General features: G+C 36.5%; 1 protein-coding gene across 3 annotated transcripts in view; it reads right to left on the reverse strand.

The window, feature by feature from the left end:
- Positions 1 to 17,976, reverse strand: part of myom1b (myomesin 1b) — a 70,503-nt gene that overhangs the window by 9,956 nt on the left and 42,571 nt on the right. For all 3 annotated transcript variants that reach the window (XM_088918696.1, XM_088918695.1, XM_088918694.1), the window contains 13 exons: positions 17,569 to 17,705; positions 16,069 to 16,213; positions 12,454 to 12,513; positions 11,883 to 11,950; positions 11,152 to 11,265; positions 10,124 to 10,211; positions 9,223 to 9,261; positions 8,861 to 8,966; positions 8,157 to 8,320; positions 7,491 to 7,527; positions 5,261 to 5,283; positions 5,037 to 5,092; positions 4,113 to 4,328 (listed from right to left, as the gene is read on the reverse strand). In XM_088918696.1, coding sequence (XP_088774822.1) covers positions 4,113 to 4,328; positions 5,037 to 5,092; positions 5,261 to 5,283; positions 7,491 to 7,527; positions 8,157 to 8,320; positions 8,861 to 8,966; positions 9,223 to 9,261; positions 10,124 to 10,211; positions 11,152 to 11,265; positions 11,883 to 11,950; positions 12,454 to 12,513; positions 16,069 to 16,213; positions 17,569 to 17,705 — 1,253 coding nt within the window. The remainder of the gene's footprint in view (positions 1 to 4,112; positions 4,329 to 5,036; positions 5,093 to 5,260; positions 5,284 to 7,490; positions 7,528 to 8,156; positions 8,321 to 8,860; positions 8,967 to 9,222; positions 9,262 to 10,123; positions 10,212 to 11,151; positions 11,266 to 11,882; positions 11,951 to 12,453; positions 12,514 to 16,068; positions 16,214 to 17,568; positions 17,706 to 17,976) is intronic.

Genomic DNA, 17,976 nt, shown 5'->3' on the forward strand with positions numbered 1-17,976 from the left:
TTGTTTGATGCAAGTACAAGTGTGGGGAAGTAACTTCCAACCATCCATCCAACCATTTTCTAAGTGGTTTATCCAGTATAGAGAGTCACAAGGCATCCAGAGCCTATCCCAGCAAGCAATGGGCACAACATGGGATACACCCTCGGTGGGATGGTAATCCATCGCAGGGCAGACATAGATACATTCACACACACACCAGGGCCAGCTTTCCCAGAAGCCAATTAACCTACCAGCATGTCTTTTGACTCACATGAACATGTGGAGCTTGACATATATACTGTAGCAACCCAGCACCTTGAGGCTGCAATGCTAACCACTGGATTCCTCAGAGAGTGATATATAAAATAGACAGAGGAGGACATGAACACGTTTGAAAACAACAGCTTTGTTGACTGATGATCTCTGAGTGCTCTAAGAGAGAAAGTCTTTAAAAGAGCTTTGTGAGTTTCTCTCATCCATTGGTCCTTAGTCACTGAGCGCCTGTTAGACACAACACTGCATATTGTTTTATACACTCTATGTGTCAGAATGCCTGTGTATGTATCTTCATACACAGAAATAGCTGTTCAAAATGCGATACGTACAATCAGACTAACACATCGTGAACGACAAAACATGCTAGTTTAAAATATTGTAGAAGGTTAAATGTTTTTGGAGCTTGTCTCTTTTAATTAATAATATATTATAAGGTATAAGGGAAAGTTTCAGATTTTCATTCCACAAATGAAAATGGAACGAAACCAAACACATAGAATTAGCAAAACCTTTTACGTTTTGACAAGTCTTTATAAAGGAGAATTGTACTTCCAGATTCAATCCTTTTTTAAAAAAAATGCTAACAGTGTACAGTATGTAAAGAAAAAATAAAAGCTTGTTAATCCCTTGCATGTTTTTTGAGGTGAACTGATTCTGCTAAACCTCTCTCCCATGTGTGGGAGGGGAAAAAGGACTCAAATGGCTTCCAGCTGGTGCTGAAAGTGAGTCAATTGGTATAATTACAAAGCACAGAGCTGAGCAGTAAGTGGGACATAAAATTAATCATCATATGGAGGGTGTTGAGATGTCAATTGTGTTAAAATGCTCTTATCCTCTTATGAAAAACTCTTCTATTTGAAGCTACAGTATATTTGTTTACAAATTAAACCCTAATCATAACCTTCCAAGGCACCTGCCCATTCTAGTTTTAAATGTCCATTTCAGAATATTATTAACCATTGCCTGTCTTTGCAGTCTTGCAACACTGGAGCCTTGGATTCAATTCTGCACCTGTTACAACTTCAACTGTTAAATAATGAAAAAAATATGTTAAGGATCCTATTATTACTGTTTTTAGACTTTTTATAAATTCACTGTTATTTAGCCTTTATGGTACTGGAAGAGTTCTGAGCAATGCTGTTGAATGTTGATGTGCAAGACAAATTCCTGTCGGGGCAACAGTTAAATCTATTCAATACCCTGCCTTGTGCCCGTTGCTTGCTGGGATAGGCTCCAGCTCCCCTGTGAAGAGGTTAGAAAATGGATGCATGGATTAACCACAGCCACTCACACAGTCTTCATAGCCACCACTGGACAAAATTCTGCTTAAAGTTTAATAAACCTCATAGATAGTTTCTGTGTCCTGGAAGACAAAGTGAAAGCCTGACCATTTTACCCTGCTTTCCCTGTCTCTGTGTCTCTTGACACTGGATTAACACTGTCATGACAAATTTCACACTTTTAACCATCCAGAGTAGTGATGTCACCTGAACAGACTTGCTTGCTATGAGTACTGTTACAAAGGCATCCGTACTAGAGAACTGTGCTATACAGAGTATTGTTTTTCACTAAGGTACAGCAGACATTTTTGGAGCTTTACACATTGCATCTTTGCTTGTAGCTTTAATTTAGTTTCTTATAATAGCATACAGTTCCCCTCTCTCCTTACATCAAAACTAGATACAACTATGATTCATGACTGATTTGAAAAAACTAGTTCCAAACATGACTGAAGTGATGTATGCTTCACGAGTACATTCAGTTAAACGTTCAGTGAAAAGTGCCAGTCGTTCAACGTTACAATTCACTTGCAGAGTGAAATCTGGCAGAGATGGAAGATGACCACAGTGACCTCTGCTGTCATTTAACGGTAGTGCACTTTAGTGAATAACTTGAAAACCTAATACAGGGGTTTGCAACGCCAGGATCCAGGAACACAGCAGGATTTCTATGAGTCCTTAAATCAGCTGAGAAAAACTAAACAGGTCCAGCTAAGCAATAACTGGATCAATGTAACACTTCTCACAGGTGAAGAGCTGTTTATAAGTTAGGGAAACTGAAAACCCTGATGGATTCCAGCCCCCAAAAACCAGAGTTGGAAAATCCTACTCTTATACTTACCCACCCAACAACAGATGACTGAAATGTAACCTGAGATTGAATATCCATTGCTGAAATTCCTGAAATACACATTCAGAACTCAAGTAGCTAACAATATATTTTTCTAAACAATATGTTTTACTTTATACACTTTGTGCAAATACTATGAGACTGGCAGCTATTGATCGTCACAGTGACAGTCATATTTCCTACATAGTCTAAAAAGTATTTTAAAAAGTGGGAACTGCCAGAAGATGTATCAAACTGTGAAGTTTAAAGAGTTTTATGCAGAAAGGAGGTAGAAAGACAGAAACAGACTTGCTCATACAAGTTCAAAAAGGGACGTGGGGGAAAAAGGGAGGAGGATGACTTTTCAGTGATTGTGCATTCAGACTGCAAAAATGGCCAGAAAACATCTGCTGTGTTTGGATTACAGTGGAACACAGAGAAAGAGTGGTGTGAGAGTGGTTATTGATGCAGGCAGTCAGTGACCGAAGATGAAAAAAAAGACACAGTGAAACAAAGTAGGAGTAGAGATGAAGGATTTGTGCACCATTTATTAGTTAATTGAGAAGTGGCACCAAAAAAGAACAAGTGGTAATCTTTAATATGACTGTGGTTGAAATGGAAGACACAGAAAACAGTGACTGGATAACGTCCACTTCACATGAATCTCTGCAATGCACAGTTGTAATCTGTCTTATCTGCAACACAAAGTCTCTCTTTTACCTTCATACTTTTAACCCTTCATCTCAAACCTGAATTGCATCAGGGAAGACAGCATACAGTATGCTCTCATGGGCTTTACTGTGGCTACAATAGATCACAAGGTAAGCCAAGCAGGTATCATTAAATACAAAGCCAGAACAAAGTCTGTAGGGTTGTTGACCTATTCCTGAACGATTTCACTAGTATAGTGCAATATGTAACCAAATATGTGTGTCTCAGCTTGGCAAACCATAGGGAACTAAAAATAGCATAATATTTTAAGTGGTTTAAGCAGAAGACCACTCAGGGGCACACTTTACAAAACTTAACAACCAATGTAATGACAATAAGCCAAAAATAGATTAGAATTTCAGCATTGCACGTGGGTGTAACAGTATTTAGCCAGTTGTTGGCATTTAGTATAATAATAAAATTAATTATACTGGGCTCTACCATATTCAAATGGAGATCTGGGGCTTCCTTACCAGACAGAATTAAACAGAACACAATAACTGACCTAAGAACAAATGTTTGGTTGCATTTCGTCTTTGTTTTTTGTTTTGCTATGTAATGTCCACATGGTTCTACTGCTTAACATAAAACTGCACAATAAATGCACAAATATTTCATATGAAAGAATGAAATCACCTCTACTCTAAATTCAATTTTCGGTAGGTGGAGCCATTCATAACCGGTGGATTCCTAGACTGGGTTGAAATAGGGATAAAGGGTCTTTCTTCTAAGGTTTAAGAGGGGTTTTACTATTATCTACTACCATGCCAGAAAGGACAGTGTGAATATTACTTCCTACTGGTGTTTGCTAAAAGGTGGGAGAAAAAACCTTTGAAAACACAAATCATTGGCCTGATTGGCAGAAAGAAATTGGTATGAGAAGAGATACAGGTTAGTTTGTCCCTTATTATTCTGGATTATGTCCTAATCTTTTCTGAATTTAAACGAATGACTCTTAATTATTTTTTCTTGTCTGCCTTCTTCAAAGCTTCAAACGCAGCTTTCTCCTCTTCGCTCTCCGGTATGAAGACACTTACAGTGAAGTCTCCGCACTCCGTGCCGTACTTGTTTTTCACCAGAATGCTGTATCTGCCAGAGTCCACGGAGCTGACGGAGGTGATGGTGAAGCTGGCGAATTTGCCCGACTCGAACTTGAGGACATGTTCGCTGTCCTGGATCATCTCTCTCTCGTTCTTCAGCCAGGTCACCTCAGGAACAGGATCTCCCCAGATGTTGCAGGTCAGGTTAAGTGACTGTACATGGCAAAATCAACATATATGACTGGGGCTTAACAACTGGAGGTGTCTTCGAATGAGCTGTATTTTTACCTTTCTCAGTTTATCCCTCTTTTAAAGCGACTGACAGGCTGCATCTTTTGATGGATAGTGATGGTCTTCAAATACAACTTGATTTTTAAAAGACTATCAGATGGAAATAACTTATTTTTTAACTGTCTTTAACTTACCATTTTTTCAATTACTACACAATTCATTTTTAATGCCGGAAGGCACTACAGGCTGTTATTGTTTATTACAAGTAAGTGGGAAGTTATTATAAGCGGGAAGCTAAATCACCTCCTGTTGACTGATCCAATATTAGGACTGCTGTAAAGAGACCCCAAACTATAAACAGTTTTGGAATTTAATGCTGAGACATTTGCCTTTTCAATAGTGTGGGTAATTGTATGTGTATGTGATGCCATAATTTCCATATTTTAAATTGTGCTCTTTGATAAGTAACTTCAGTGTAGGAGAGCAAAACCTTTTTTAAAGATTGACATGGCATGGCTAAAGGTAATGCCAATTAACAAATCAGTGTACAGGATGTATATACTGTATATATAGAGAAGTTATACACCTTAATGAAAATAATGATCCTTGTGTTTTCTCTTACGGAAAAGAAATATAAAGAAACAAAGCCCAAAGTTTCCAACATGTGAAAAAGCCCCTGAAATGTTTTACCTTGCCTTCTTGAATTGTCACCACATCAGGCAGACCGCCAACAACCCGAGCACGATCTAGAAACAATCAATCACAGACAGTCAGGGGGCAAAGCTGAAGTAACTGACTTCATTGTGTGAAAAGCAAATGATGGCGATTTGCACAAACGATAAGTCTCGCAACAGTTTTTTTCCATATATTTCTTTCATATTCTGATACTACCACCTCAGAAAATATGTACTCACTTCTTTCAGCTATTGCAGCTTGCCTGGGGAAGGAAAAGAGACAAAAAAGGTCAGAAGCTGATGTGGCAGAAATTCCAATGAGCTGTGTTGTCTCCTCTCATTTGCAACCTTCTTTGCGTTGTTCATTTATAATACATTGTCTACTGTTGCTCAGTTCAAGACAGAAAGCAATTTAGTTGTTCCAAACAGCTTACATTTATGAGTGCTATAAATGGTGTTAGTTTTGTACTAATTCTTAGGTCATATTAAATGGTTACTGGATGCAACTGGATTAAGTGTCTTAACCCATAAAGGTGCTTACTGGAGAGTACAAATTGAGCACTATAGTCCAGGCTTTGTTGCTTTGAGTCTGGGCTATGTTGTTAGCTGCTTACAATCCAAATTTCCCACATGGAGTAATAGGATACAATTAAAAAAGTGCCACCAGTGGGGTATCCTTGGGCTACCCTTGTGACATGTGAGGCACCTGTGAGCCAGTAGTGTTCTAAGTGTGATTCACATCACTCCTCCTGCTGTGCCTTCTGTAGGAATTGTGGGACTTGTAGTGTGAAAAATAGAGGGTAAATCTAACAAGTGCTTGTTTCAGAGAAAAGGCTGAATATATACTCATCCACCCCTGTCACTAAAGAGTAAGAATGAGTCTAAAGAGTAAACAGTATTTTTGGTACTCCAGAACCCAAAATGAAGAATTGAATGAAGTGAAATGAAGATAATTTTCCAGCAAATTGAATGACTTAGTTCTAGGGAGCTAGAAAAACTGTATTCCTAATCCCCTGAGTTTGGTCACACAAAAGCACATAGCAGTCCTTACAACTACAAAATCAAAAACTAAATAAACATCAATTAATTTTTGAAGAATATATTTATACATAGATACGTACATCTGGATACAAGCCATCCAAATTTATATTTATATCCATGATTAATTAGAACAATAAAAATAATTGCCAGAAAGATTTATGGATTTGATAATGTTCCTTGCTTAAAAAAAATCCTAAAGGACATTTTATGTGCTGGAGTAATGGGACACACTGAATGCTCTCCCTATGCTCATGTGGTCCCACTGTGCAAAGACATACTGGTACTGTAAGTTAATTGGCTTCTGGGAAAATTGGCCTTGGTGTGTACTGTCTGGTGGACTGGCATCCAGTCCAGGGTGTACCCTGCCTTGTGCCCACTGCCTGCTGGGATAGGCTCCGGCTTCATGCAACCCCATGTTGGATAAAGTGATTTGAAAATTGATGGATCGATGTTGTGGATTGTTTTATGGGCATCTCTTAACTTGTGGTGGCCATTTGTCTGCAGTCCTTGAAGATCAGCTCCAACAATATCCATGCTTGCAACTAATGACTGTTTTCAGTGTGTTACCTCCATTTTTACCCTAGGGAAACATTCTGAGACCTCTATAAGGTTCTGGAGGATTCCCCTTGCATTTCCAAATAAGTTACCTGTAGATTATTTTTGTTTAATTTTAATTAAAGTATTACTTAAATATGTGAATAAATGTAACATGTTTTCACCAGGAATTGAATTAATTATGCTATAAAGTAAATTACTCATAAAAAAAATATGCTTTGTGCAATGCTATTATGAATACATAACATTTTAGAATTTATTAAAGAAAGAGACATTATCCAAATCATAACTCTTTCTGTTATGAGTGTTTTGCTTCCACTTCATCTGCAGTTCTAATAAACCTGGAGGGCACTGTATGTATGAAAGTGGCAAAAATCATTTTAAGTGTGATGCCTCTTTGAAATTTGTGGAACATTATTTTTGAACTTGAATTATCAGCTGTTATCTGTACCGAAAACAGATGGTCTAGAAGACCCTTCAAGTATTTTTTGGAGGTAATCTCATTTCTTTGTTTGCACAGCCTACTGAAAGCATTACAATACATCAAAACAAGTGTTAATGCTTTCCGATACTGACTATCTTGTAAAAACGTCAAAATGAATAAATCTGAAGAAGCCATTGTTAACTGTCACTGATTAAGTACATACTGCCTGGGTGTATCTACACCCCCCATGGAGCAGAAAATTACTGAAGGCAGCATTTTCACTGTCTGCGGCTCACAGGCTCAACAAAGCCCTGCTTTGTTGATTTTATTCTGTGGAACAGCAGTAAAAGGAGGAGAAAATGCTCATGAAAATCTTAGGTAGAAAGGCAGAACAAAATGAATAGCTTGTGAATTCTCCAACAATAATATCTCACATTTTTGTTTACTTACTTCAACCTCTGGAATTCGGCAAATGCTTCATCAAATGCTGTATCAGAAAAGAAGAACATTAGTGAGGAAGCCAGAGAGGTGGTCTTAAGACAATCAAAATCTGACAAATGCGTGATAACTTAAAGATGGTTTTTAAGGAGCATATAAACAGCACCAATGAGCAATTGTTTTTAAAAATACGAACCCTTTAATAATATTTCAGATTGAATTCTAACTACAGAAGAAACAGCTTCTTTAGACACAGGCAGGAACACGCCTACAGCGATCATCTCCTTTTCTGCTTAAACGGCCCAGCATGTCATAATGGTCAACTTTTTTCTTACATTTGACATTAAACTCCAGTTCATTTTCCATGTGATGATTTCGGTGTCTGTGCCAAACTTGAGACTAGAATCACACTGGTAAATATTTGCATGTACTGTATAGTATTCCCATAAAGAAATGGAAGAGTGGCTTTTGCTCCAGCAGAACAAAAAGTGTCTTTTACAACCCAACTTTTGTTTTTTTTAGAAAGCAAATTCTGATTGAAAGGCCAGTTAATTAGCAAGGCAATTGCCAGCCTAGGCAGCATCCCCCAAAAGATAAGATTAAAAACATGATATATCACTTACTCTATGCAGAGAATAAAACTAACTCTCCAAGCCATTGTACATTCCCACAGCATACCTTGTCCAGAGAGGTCCACGGTTTTCTGGACTCCTGTCTTGCCATCGAAGATTTCAATGGCATACTTGCCCTTGTCTTTCTCAGTGGGCTCATTGATCTGCAGCCAGAGCTGCTCTCCTGTCACTCCACTCTTGACTCTGTCCGTAAAGGAAATCTTAGATTCTCTGCAACAGGAGAGAAAAAAAAATGCGCTTAAACACACATTTATACTTGGATTCATATTCATACTATACCTATACTTAAATCTATACTTGGTAAATGAATGAAAGTGTCTGTAATTTCAAAGAACTTGTGGAATGCCACATGATGTTTTAACTGAGATGCAGTTATTCTATTGTTTTTTCTATAGAAAGTGTGAATCCACACTGATTTTATTTTTCATTTACAGACCCAAACTGGGATTACCTCTTGTTTTCAGGTTTAGTTTACAGCTCCATCTCTACTGCAAAGGGATAATACTATCTGAGAGACATGCTGCTCTGACATGCCCACCTTTTAGAGCTTTTCATGATCTAAAAACATGGCAAAAGTTTGCTCCAAAGCGTGTGAACCTGTGGTGTTTGCATGCTAAAATGGCAGGAAAACATAACTGTATTGGAAATAAAGCTGGCAGATTACAACCAATTTAATATATTTAAAGTTTAGGTTTGAAAACATCACATTGACTTGTTGCTACTTTAGTAGATAATAAAATGGCTCCTTACTTGTGATACCAGCCAACTCTGAGCTCATCAGTGTAGTAAGTGACAAAGCAATAGAGTCTGATTCCTTCCTCTGTGCTCTGGATCTTCAGATCTGTGGCAGACTGAGCTGGAAAAACAGACATTGAACTGTACAGCAGGCTATCAAAGGCAAGCATGGTAAAATCACATTTTCATCATACTGTATATCTTTTCTTGGGGCACATAACACCATTTTGAAGTTCTTTTTACAATTAAATCAAATTTAATGGGAAAAGTGGGACAAAAATATCTGGTACATTTTTTAAAAATGTATCTAATATTGTATACAAATACAATACAAAGGTTAAATAGAAAGAGTTCTTCCTGCACATGCAGTTTCTTACCAATAACTCTGAATACATCATTCATCAAATCTGTGAAACCTGGAATACACAACAGTAATACTGTATTAGCATATTAGCACTGTGTCAGTATAACTGTATAAATATGACTTAAAAATGAAAGCAATAATATTATTGATGTATCAAAATTGCTAAAATCACAGAAATATCTATAAAAGCCAATAGAAGATATGATCAAGTTATGATCTTGTTGACCAGGTAAATCCCAAGATAGAAGGAGATGGCTGAACCCGCAAGCATCACTAACATCAACCCTCCCATCCCAGTCATACACTAAAATACACTGGCTTTATCACCTTTTATAACATTCCCTTTCTCTCCATTTCTTTGCACCAGACATTTAAGGTCAGAAACCAACACAAAGCATAGAATTGAGTGTTTGGGGAAGAAGAACATAACATTTAACAAAATACTCAGTTTAAATGGGGAACAAATATAACTTTGAATATATAAAAACATGTTTATTATTTATTAAATCTTTTATATCAGTTGAAAACAAAGTCGTATTTGCAAAGACAACTTTGAGAGAACCTGTTAACACAGCAGGGCATTTACTTGGACAATCTATATAAAATCTCTTGCTCAAGGTTACAACAGGAACAATCCACTTGGAATCTGAACCCATTAACCTCTGGCCCTGAGTCCCTAACTATTTTTTAACTACTTTATACTGCTACCTGTATACAGCTAGATCAGGTTAGTTTAGTTTCTATGTTTTGTTGTACACTTATTTGTACTACCTTAACTGCATACCTCTTTCAAAATAAAATAGTGTACTTGCTTTGTTTGGGGAAAACAGTGCTCTAAACTAGTCATGTCACTCTAATATTTCACAGGAAATACAAACATGAATCAGACAGCAAACGAAGGGATGGTTAGTTACCTTTATCAGTCAGATTCAACGAACTCTTGTCCTTTCCTCTGTCGTCCCTAAGAATCACTTCATATACACCTGCATCTTTCTTTGAAATCTAAGAGAAAAGAGATTTAAATTAAATTGGAAGCAGCACCATTTGTGATATTAATGAAGGGCACTATTGTGATTTGTTACAGAAAAAGAAACATTTTTAAGGAAAATGCAGTTTCAAAGCAGTTCATTCTTTTACAGTACATTTTTTGGTTGCAAACTTTCTTATAAAGATTAACTCCTGTTTTAACAAAGTTAGAAAATATGCCTGTAATTGGCTTACAGCTGTTTACCAATGTAAGGAGTCAGTGTCATGCCCACCGGTGCTTTAACACAGACTAAAACAAACCTGAAGTCATCCAGCATCATAATGACATACAGCTGACTTCTCATTATAGAGGCTTAAAAACCAGATTCATGGGAGAAAGGGCAAGGACACATCCCACTCAAGATCAATAATGAGTGACACCTCTTGAAAATGTTCCTCATGTGTTCTGAAACCAATATGAGCTTGCTCTTTAATGTGATGGACAAATTCAGTACAGTATACTTCCAACCTTTATTGCAGAAGCAAGACTAAAATTAAAATAAAAATGAGCTTTAGTTATATGTAGCAAGACACTTCAGAATTTGCCTTGAACTGTCATAGATTTGTACCTGTAATAGGTGTAAATAGAAAAGATCACAGAGTCAAATCTACTGAATGATTCCCATTTCACTTTGGTTAAATCAAATGGTAGAATGATAGAATGCACAACCATGAAGTGGGTCCAAAATGATATTTGCACATTTGAAAGCTTGTGTTTCCTGTATAACGTTTTAGAAAATAATGGAAAGAGTTAAATAGAGTTAAAAACAGAGTAATAGTATGGAACATAGAGAAGTATAGTGAAGTAAAACCACAGCCAACTGAAGGAAATGCACAAAATAAACATGGAAAACTACAAAGCATGAAAGAAAACAAGAGAACTTCACTTACACCAATAACATCTATATGGGCTTACCTGGGAGATCAAAAGAGTGCACACTCCTTCTTTGAAGTCATGTTTGTTGTCTACCATGATCTCCCTCTCATCCTTGTACCAGATAATACTGGTCTCCTTCAAAATATTAGCCACCTGAAGGGGGAAAAACAGCCTGATTTGCTTCTAGAAAATAAATAACACTTCTTTCCACCCTCATCTCCAGTACCACGTCCCAGCTGGGGTTTCAGATGTCGGGCATAAGGAGATGTTTGGCATTAGGGGCTGATGGCATCTTGTGATGTCACCCCGCTCAACTGAGTGTCTGTTACATAAAGCAGGTGCTGAGAGAAGGTTCAGCTTAATCTAGTTACTGTACATGTCTAAAGCTATTTTTACAGTATTGTACGGGCACTGGCTCTTACGGGTAAGTCTTTATAAAATTGGAAATATACGAATTATAAAATCTTTATTCATGTATTGTAAAAGTACATTAACACATTAATCCACTTGTCAGCAAACATTTTTCAACTCTGGCATAGGATGAGTTAGGGAGTCTCAGTAAGTAAGGATGCCTCTAGACATGGAGTTTCAGTTTAAATATAGGAAATCATTTATTTGAAAATTCTGATAACGATATGATGCAGTGATCACTGCAATGCAGTTTATTGTTCTTAAAAGCAAAGTTTGCTGTAACCTAGAAGTTTTTACGATGTTTTAAGAACCCCTGTGAAGTCCAGTCTTTAATAACAGGATATATCTCAAGGCCTTACCTTGCATTTCAGCAACACATTGCATTCTGGGGTAACTTCCCAACTAAGGTATTCTGCAAAATGCGGACCTGCAGGAGCAAAAGAGATATAATTGTCAGGAGAAGCTGCCCAAAACCTATGCCACTAACACCTACACTTCATTTTTGCTTCTCGGATGTTGGCTCTTTGTTTTCCCAACAAAAAAGCTCTGGACACTGGGGAATCTTGCTTTTAGTTCAGATCTTCCACCCCATATCAGAATTTGCAACACAGTCTGAACTTAAAACTGACTTCTATGCTCTAGTTTGTTTAGTTCAGTTTAATTTTTGCATATCTGTCTCTTTTGTTTCTTTTATTGTGTAGCATATTGAGATATGAAAGGTTCTATATCATTATTAGACTTGCTAGACTTGCTATTACATATTACAGCTTCATTCTTGTGTGTACATTTCTAGATAAATGTTTAACTACTTGTTTTCATAGTCCATCATATTGTTTTCGGGATAACAAAAAAATTAGGTTTAAAGCAAAATTAATGCACAACTATTATAATTTTTCATCTTCTGTCCACAGATATTTCCTTGTTTTTTACCTTGCTTTCTGAACCATTCTTGTCTCTGGAATTCCGATTCCTTCTGGAGATTCTTGAACACTGAAAATAATTTTTTAAAAATCGGATTAATCCCAGAGTCTGCACGTTTTATGGAATGATGGTGCTACTAAAACAAAATGTTGTCGACTTTAAATGAAATACATCTTGATTCATGCCAGAGACACTAATCAGCAATACTGTTGGACTATCTTGCCAGGGCAGCTCTGATACTGGATTGGTGAAATCCAATATTAGAGCTTCTCAAGGCTTTTAAAATTAAAATTTGCCTTTAAGTATTTACATTTACAATAAATAAGAAAAATTGTATTGCACACAATTCACAGAGAAATTTTGTACAATAGATCAATTCATAATGGATAAACAGAACAAATGCAATGTGAAATCACTACCAGTGATAAAATAGGCCATCTTCAAAACTACAATTATATATATATATGTCTGTGTTTGGACTGCACTTCTGAATCATGGGAGCAACAGGATTCACATCAGCAAAGGACTAAATTATCTGCGGAAAGAGAATCTAAAGTTTTCATCAGAAGTAAACAGCTGCACCTCCTTTAGCCAGACACTAAAACCCAAAGCAGCAGACTTCCAAGTAGGCAAAGACGCCACTGAAAGGACATTGAGGAGGCTGGACAGCTCAGCGGTGACTAATCCATTGAAATTAATAGCCAGTCTCACTGGAGCTCCTTTTCATCAGTGAAAGGTATCATGACAGAGCTTCCAGACCCAAGCCACTAAACGAAGATGAGAAAATTATCTAAATCAAACTGTCTGCTTTTTCTGACAGTTTTCTTATAGTGGCCATGTGTATCCTGAGATAAACTTGGCAGGAATATGCAACAAACAGGGCACTTTCCATAGTTCAGTGAAGAGAAAATGTGTTTTTTGTTAATACCAAAACAGTCACAGTAGTCTGTCATTTTCAGGCTCTGACCACATAGATCCTTCCTGTTTTAACATTGATATCTACGTCCAGGAAACAGCAAAACGAGAAGACAAAAACAAAGGGAACATTCTCTACTGAGTGAAAATGAAGGCATTAAGATTGTGTGTTACTATACCCTGGTCAAGAACTGGATGTAAATGAAATCTGTTGTATATTAAGGTGTCTCTCAGTTTCTCTTACTACCCACAATCACTGTTTGACAAATCTGCTGGCTGCTCAGTATTCAGTGTCTGCTGGCTCTTGAAAGTGTGCTCTGTTTGCTTTTAATGACATAATAATCATAATAGGATTTGTAACTTTTCAGAAGTTTGTATTTTTTTTGGAACTTCCAAAAATAAAATTAACTTAAGAATTAACTCTACGCTGAAATTTTCAAAAAGCTGACACACTAATTTCAAATCCTTTGTACTCTTATTGAGTCCTAAATTGTCCTCTCTAACATGATCAAGCAAATCCTCTGTCTAGGCTAAACTAGGACACTGCACTAGGGTTCATGGCTCAGTGCAGTTAAAATGAAATATCACTAAGCTTTTTGCACTTCATTGTCCTCAAATTCTTCTTGCTTAAGAGGGTAAAAAAATATAAGCACACAGTTCTGCATTTTCTGCCTCATGTGTAGAAATACAATATGATTTCTCAACAGGTTAAGGAAAGCCATGATCTTTGACATTCAGAATGACTCAGGAAACCCTTGTTTTAACCTGGGTTTTCAACTTTAAGTCTAAGCTGTATTTTGCCTCCATATAGTGGCAAAAAGACATACCAAAAAAAGAACACATACCAAAATGTGTCATCTAAAAATTCAATTCAATTCAATTCAATTCAACTTTATTGTCATTAAACTTACACAGGTGCATAGTATAATGAAAAGTGTTTCTCATTAGTCACTCAGGTGCAGTATATAAATAGGACAGAAGATAAGACAATAGACAGTTACACAATAGCAATAACAGTAACATGTAATAACATAACATAAATAACATGTAATCAAGTAATCAAAACTGTGCAAAATTCCGCAAACAGAAAATTTAACAGGACAATGTAACATTCCAAGTGTTTTTTGTATCTAAATCTTGTGCGTCGCACAGTTTAACATAAAGAGTGGCCATATATAACTAAGCAACTAAGAACACTATAATTTGTAAATATATGCCTATATCCACATGCCAATTGTTTTTAGTTTTATAGCACTGTTATTATAGTGCTATAATTTAATACCTTATTATTGAGTCACAAGATCAGCAATACAGCATTTAAAATGATGTCCAGTTGATTTATACAAAATCGATATTGATTTACCTAACGCTTGATAAAACGGGTTAATAATATACAGTATATACCGCAGGATGAGTTCCCTTGAAGATCAGTCTCACCAAACATGGCAAATAGCTAGAAATAGTGATAGTGTTACGCTGCCTCCTAATGGACACTTCACTCGTGTCTTGCTCTTCATCCATATTCTAAGAACAAAATAATACCACCAAAAACAAGGAATACGGGAATCCAGCTGTGTGAACTTTGTTTAAAAATAAGTCACATCTTCCTTTTCCTGTATCACGCTGTCATTAAGTTTTCACACATTACATTACATCCGAGCCACATAACAGATTTTAAACTGACTAAAAAGTAGCTGGCTTTCGTTATTAAATCTATTATTATTTACTCTATGTAAAGCACTTCGTTAAGTACTGCATTGCCGATTAAAAATGTATGATGCCCCTAGGTTGGCCCACTTGATTCAAGCATAATACAAAGACATATGATGTATATGGATAAATAAACAAAATCACCCAAATGATCTGTTGGAATACATTGTTTTTCCCCACTCAAACCATTTGTCACTGTAGCCAAAATTTCTTGCTCATCCAAGTGTACTGGGTCATCCATGTCAACAAGAGACAGACAGACATATTATTTTTATAGGGCAATGATTTCTGTTTGTCCTCCCCGGAAAACCATTCCTGTTCACTCTTTTTCTAATGGCTGAGGCATGAACACAGACATTATCCACGGCAACAACAGTCTGCAGATACTTAAATGTTATTTGTGAACACTGGATTTTGTTCTGGGTTGCTCTTGGGGAGACCTTTGTAGGATGATCAATCCTGAATCTAGTCACTCTAATCTTTAATATTGGCCTCGCAGTGAATGGATGGAGCGTAAAATGTTTAGAAATGCCTTTGTAACCATCACTGATAAACATGATGTGTGTTTTCCCTTGTATATTCCTCTTGCACCAAACTCACTCATTTTCAGGTCATTATTTAAGACAAAACCTTTTCAACCACAGTCCTGGTTTATTTGTCACCCAATTATTCAGCTGCCTCCCTTATTTGTGCTAAGTAAACTAAGGGTTCGCTTATTTCACATACAGTACACTGATTCTTATTTTCTTTATTTAATTCAGCATCGTGCCTCATAAAACATTGAGCTGTTAAATGTAAACCAGTTTGGTTATTAAAGAAAACACTGGTTTTGATACCCTTGTTGGAAGCCTTCTTTGAAATTGTAATTCTCATATTTTGGGGGACAGAATTTAAAAGATTTTTGGGAGGACTTTGTTTTTCTCTAAACACACACTACCGTTCCTGTCATGGGCAGAAGAAATCCTGAGAGAATGAATGAAGGGTCAGAGTAGGGCTTACCTTCCCCAATCAGAACTAAGCTGGACTGATTGGTAGCTTTTCCATCCTGGAGCTGGAAGGTGAAAGTGCCTTCATCTTCATCCCCCAGCTTCTCCAAGAACATTTCCACGATACCCGTGTTTCTGTCAATATTCATTTTATATTTCTGCAACAAAACAGAGGTAGTGTGTCCACAATGTACATACAGTCAGGCTCAAGAGGCTTATGAAATAACACGTTCAGCGGTCTACCAGATTATTATTACAAATTGTGATTTGTGTTTCTTTATTTTTGTTCACAAAATAATATATTTCCTGTTTGTTTACTGCAGATAGTGGGCCCAGATGTTTGCAATTCATTACTAACAAATAAGTCATGAAATATGACATTCTGTCCTGTCATCTTTTTCATGCTAGCTCAGGATCTACTGTACATTGTAAAATGACCCAGTACAAATTTTGAGTAAAGTCCTGTCTAATTTATCTTTCTGTGTATGTATTCCCTTTTGTCTTCCTTTTTTAAAATAAACTGATTTTTGTAGCTAATTATAGGCATCACTAAATATGTTTATCCTGACTCTTTCCCAGGATACTCAGTTACAGTCATTTCATACCACACTAAATGTAGGGATTTCCAATATGCTTGCACCACCACTTAAAAACGCCACACGGAAGAAATGAATCATGCTGAGATGTAAAGCTTACGGTCTTGAAGTTCAAAATATTGTATTTTTTTATGAACTTCAAAAGCAGTAAAATCTACTCTAATGGAAAAAATGAAGTCAACATTTGTGAACCTCTTATGAAACAAATTCAGATATACTTTCAATCATTAAATGGACAAGGATACAAGTAATCCCAAATGAGGTATTAGTAATAAGGAAAGAGCCAATTATTAAACACTGAACTAATGGTCTGCCATCTGTGGTAAATTTAAAAGGTGTTTTTTAAGCCTATTTTCCTACTTTGGATCTATTGTTTCAGCTTATAAAACCACATTTTCCTCATTTTAAATATTGCAAAAAAAGAATAAAGGCAAAGAAGCATCCATTGTACCTCCTTATTTCTATCAAATGACCTCTAAAATAAAGTCAGACAACTATATTTTTAGTATTCTCCATTTTCCTTTTTCAGGTTATTTATGCCTGTCATAAAGCCATGGAAAAAAAAATCTGCAAAGCTATAAAAAGAATGTAAAAATCTTAAATGTCCCTGATAACATTATGATTCATATCAAATTTAACTGAAGACATAAAACAAAATGCACACTTATCGTTCTTCTGTAAGACATTTAACTGATGTATCATGTCAAAATGAAATGCAAAACCTATTACTTATGAACTGGATTCAGTGCAAGTATTTTTTGCTGTCTTTTGGGTCTGAATCTCTTATTATTGCAAAATGTTCATATTTTTTTAAAAGTTGGAAAGAGGTTTTGTGTGAGTCATGTGTTGCAATGCCCTAGAGCTGCCTAACAGCATAGCAGGAGAAACACATGTAATTCATTTGTACTGAGTTATACCTCTCCTTGGGAGAGTATGGCATCATTAAATACGTAGTTAGCCTTCCCGTTGGCAGACATTTTCTCTGCTTGTAGCCAGAAACGGACACGGCCTTTCTCCAAAAGCTCCACCTCCAGCTCTCTCTTCAGTGGAATAGCTGGCCAAAAAAATGCAGATATTGAGCAATGACTGGGAGCAGCAGTTTTGTCCTCCTAGAAAAGTTAGTTCTTTGTCATGATTACGTCCCTGATGAATGTCGCAGACAATAAACATTTCACAAGCTTTTCTGCTGCACATTATTTATCACATTAAAGGATCAGAGCGAGAACACTGTAGATAATATCAGACAAAATCATAAGGAGGTGTAATAAGAACTCAAACAGAAGGGCAAGAGAATGAAATAAAGTACTTTAAGACATAAAACAACT

The sequence above is a fragment of the Atractosteus spatula genome, chromosome 6 (genome assembly GCF_055471065.1).
Source record: "Atractosteus spatula isolate fAtrSpa1 chromosome 6, fAtrSpa1.hap1, whole genome shotgun sequence".
Lineage (NCBI taxonomy): Eukaryota > Metazoa > Chordata > Actinopteri > Semionotiformes > Lepisosteidae > Atractosteus > Atractosteus spatula.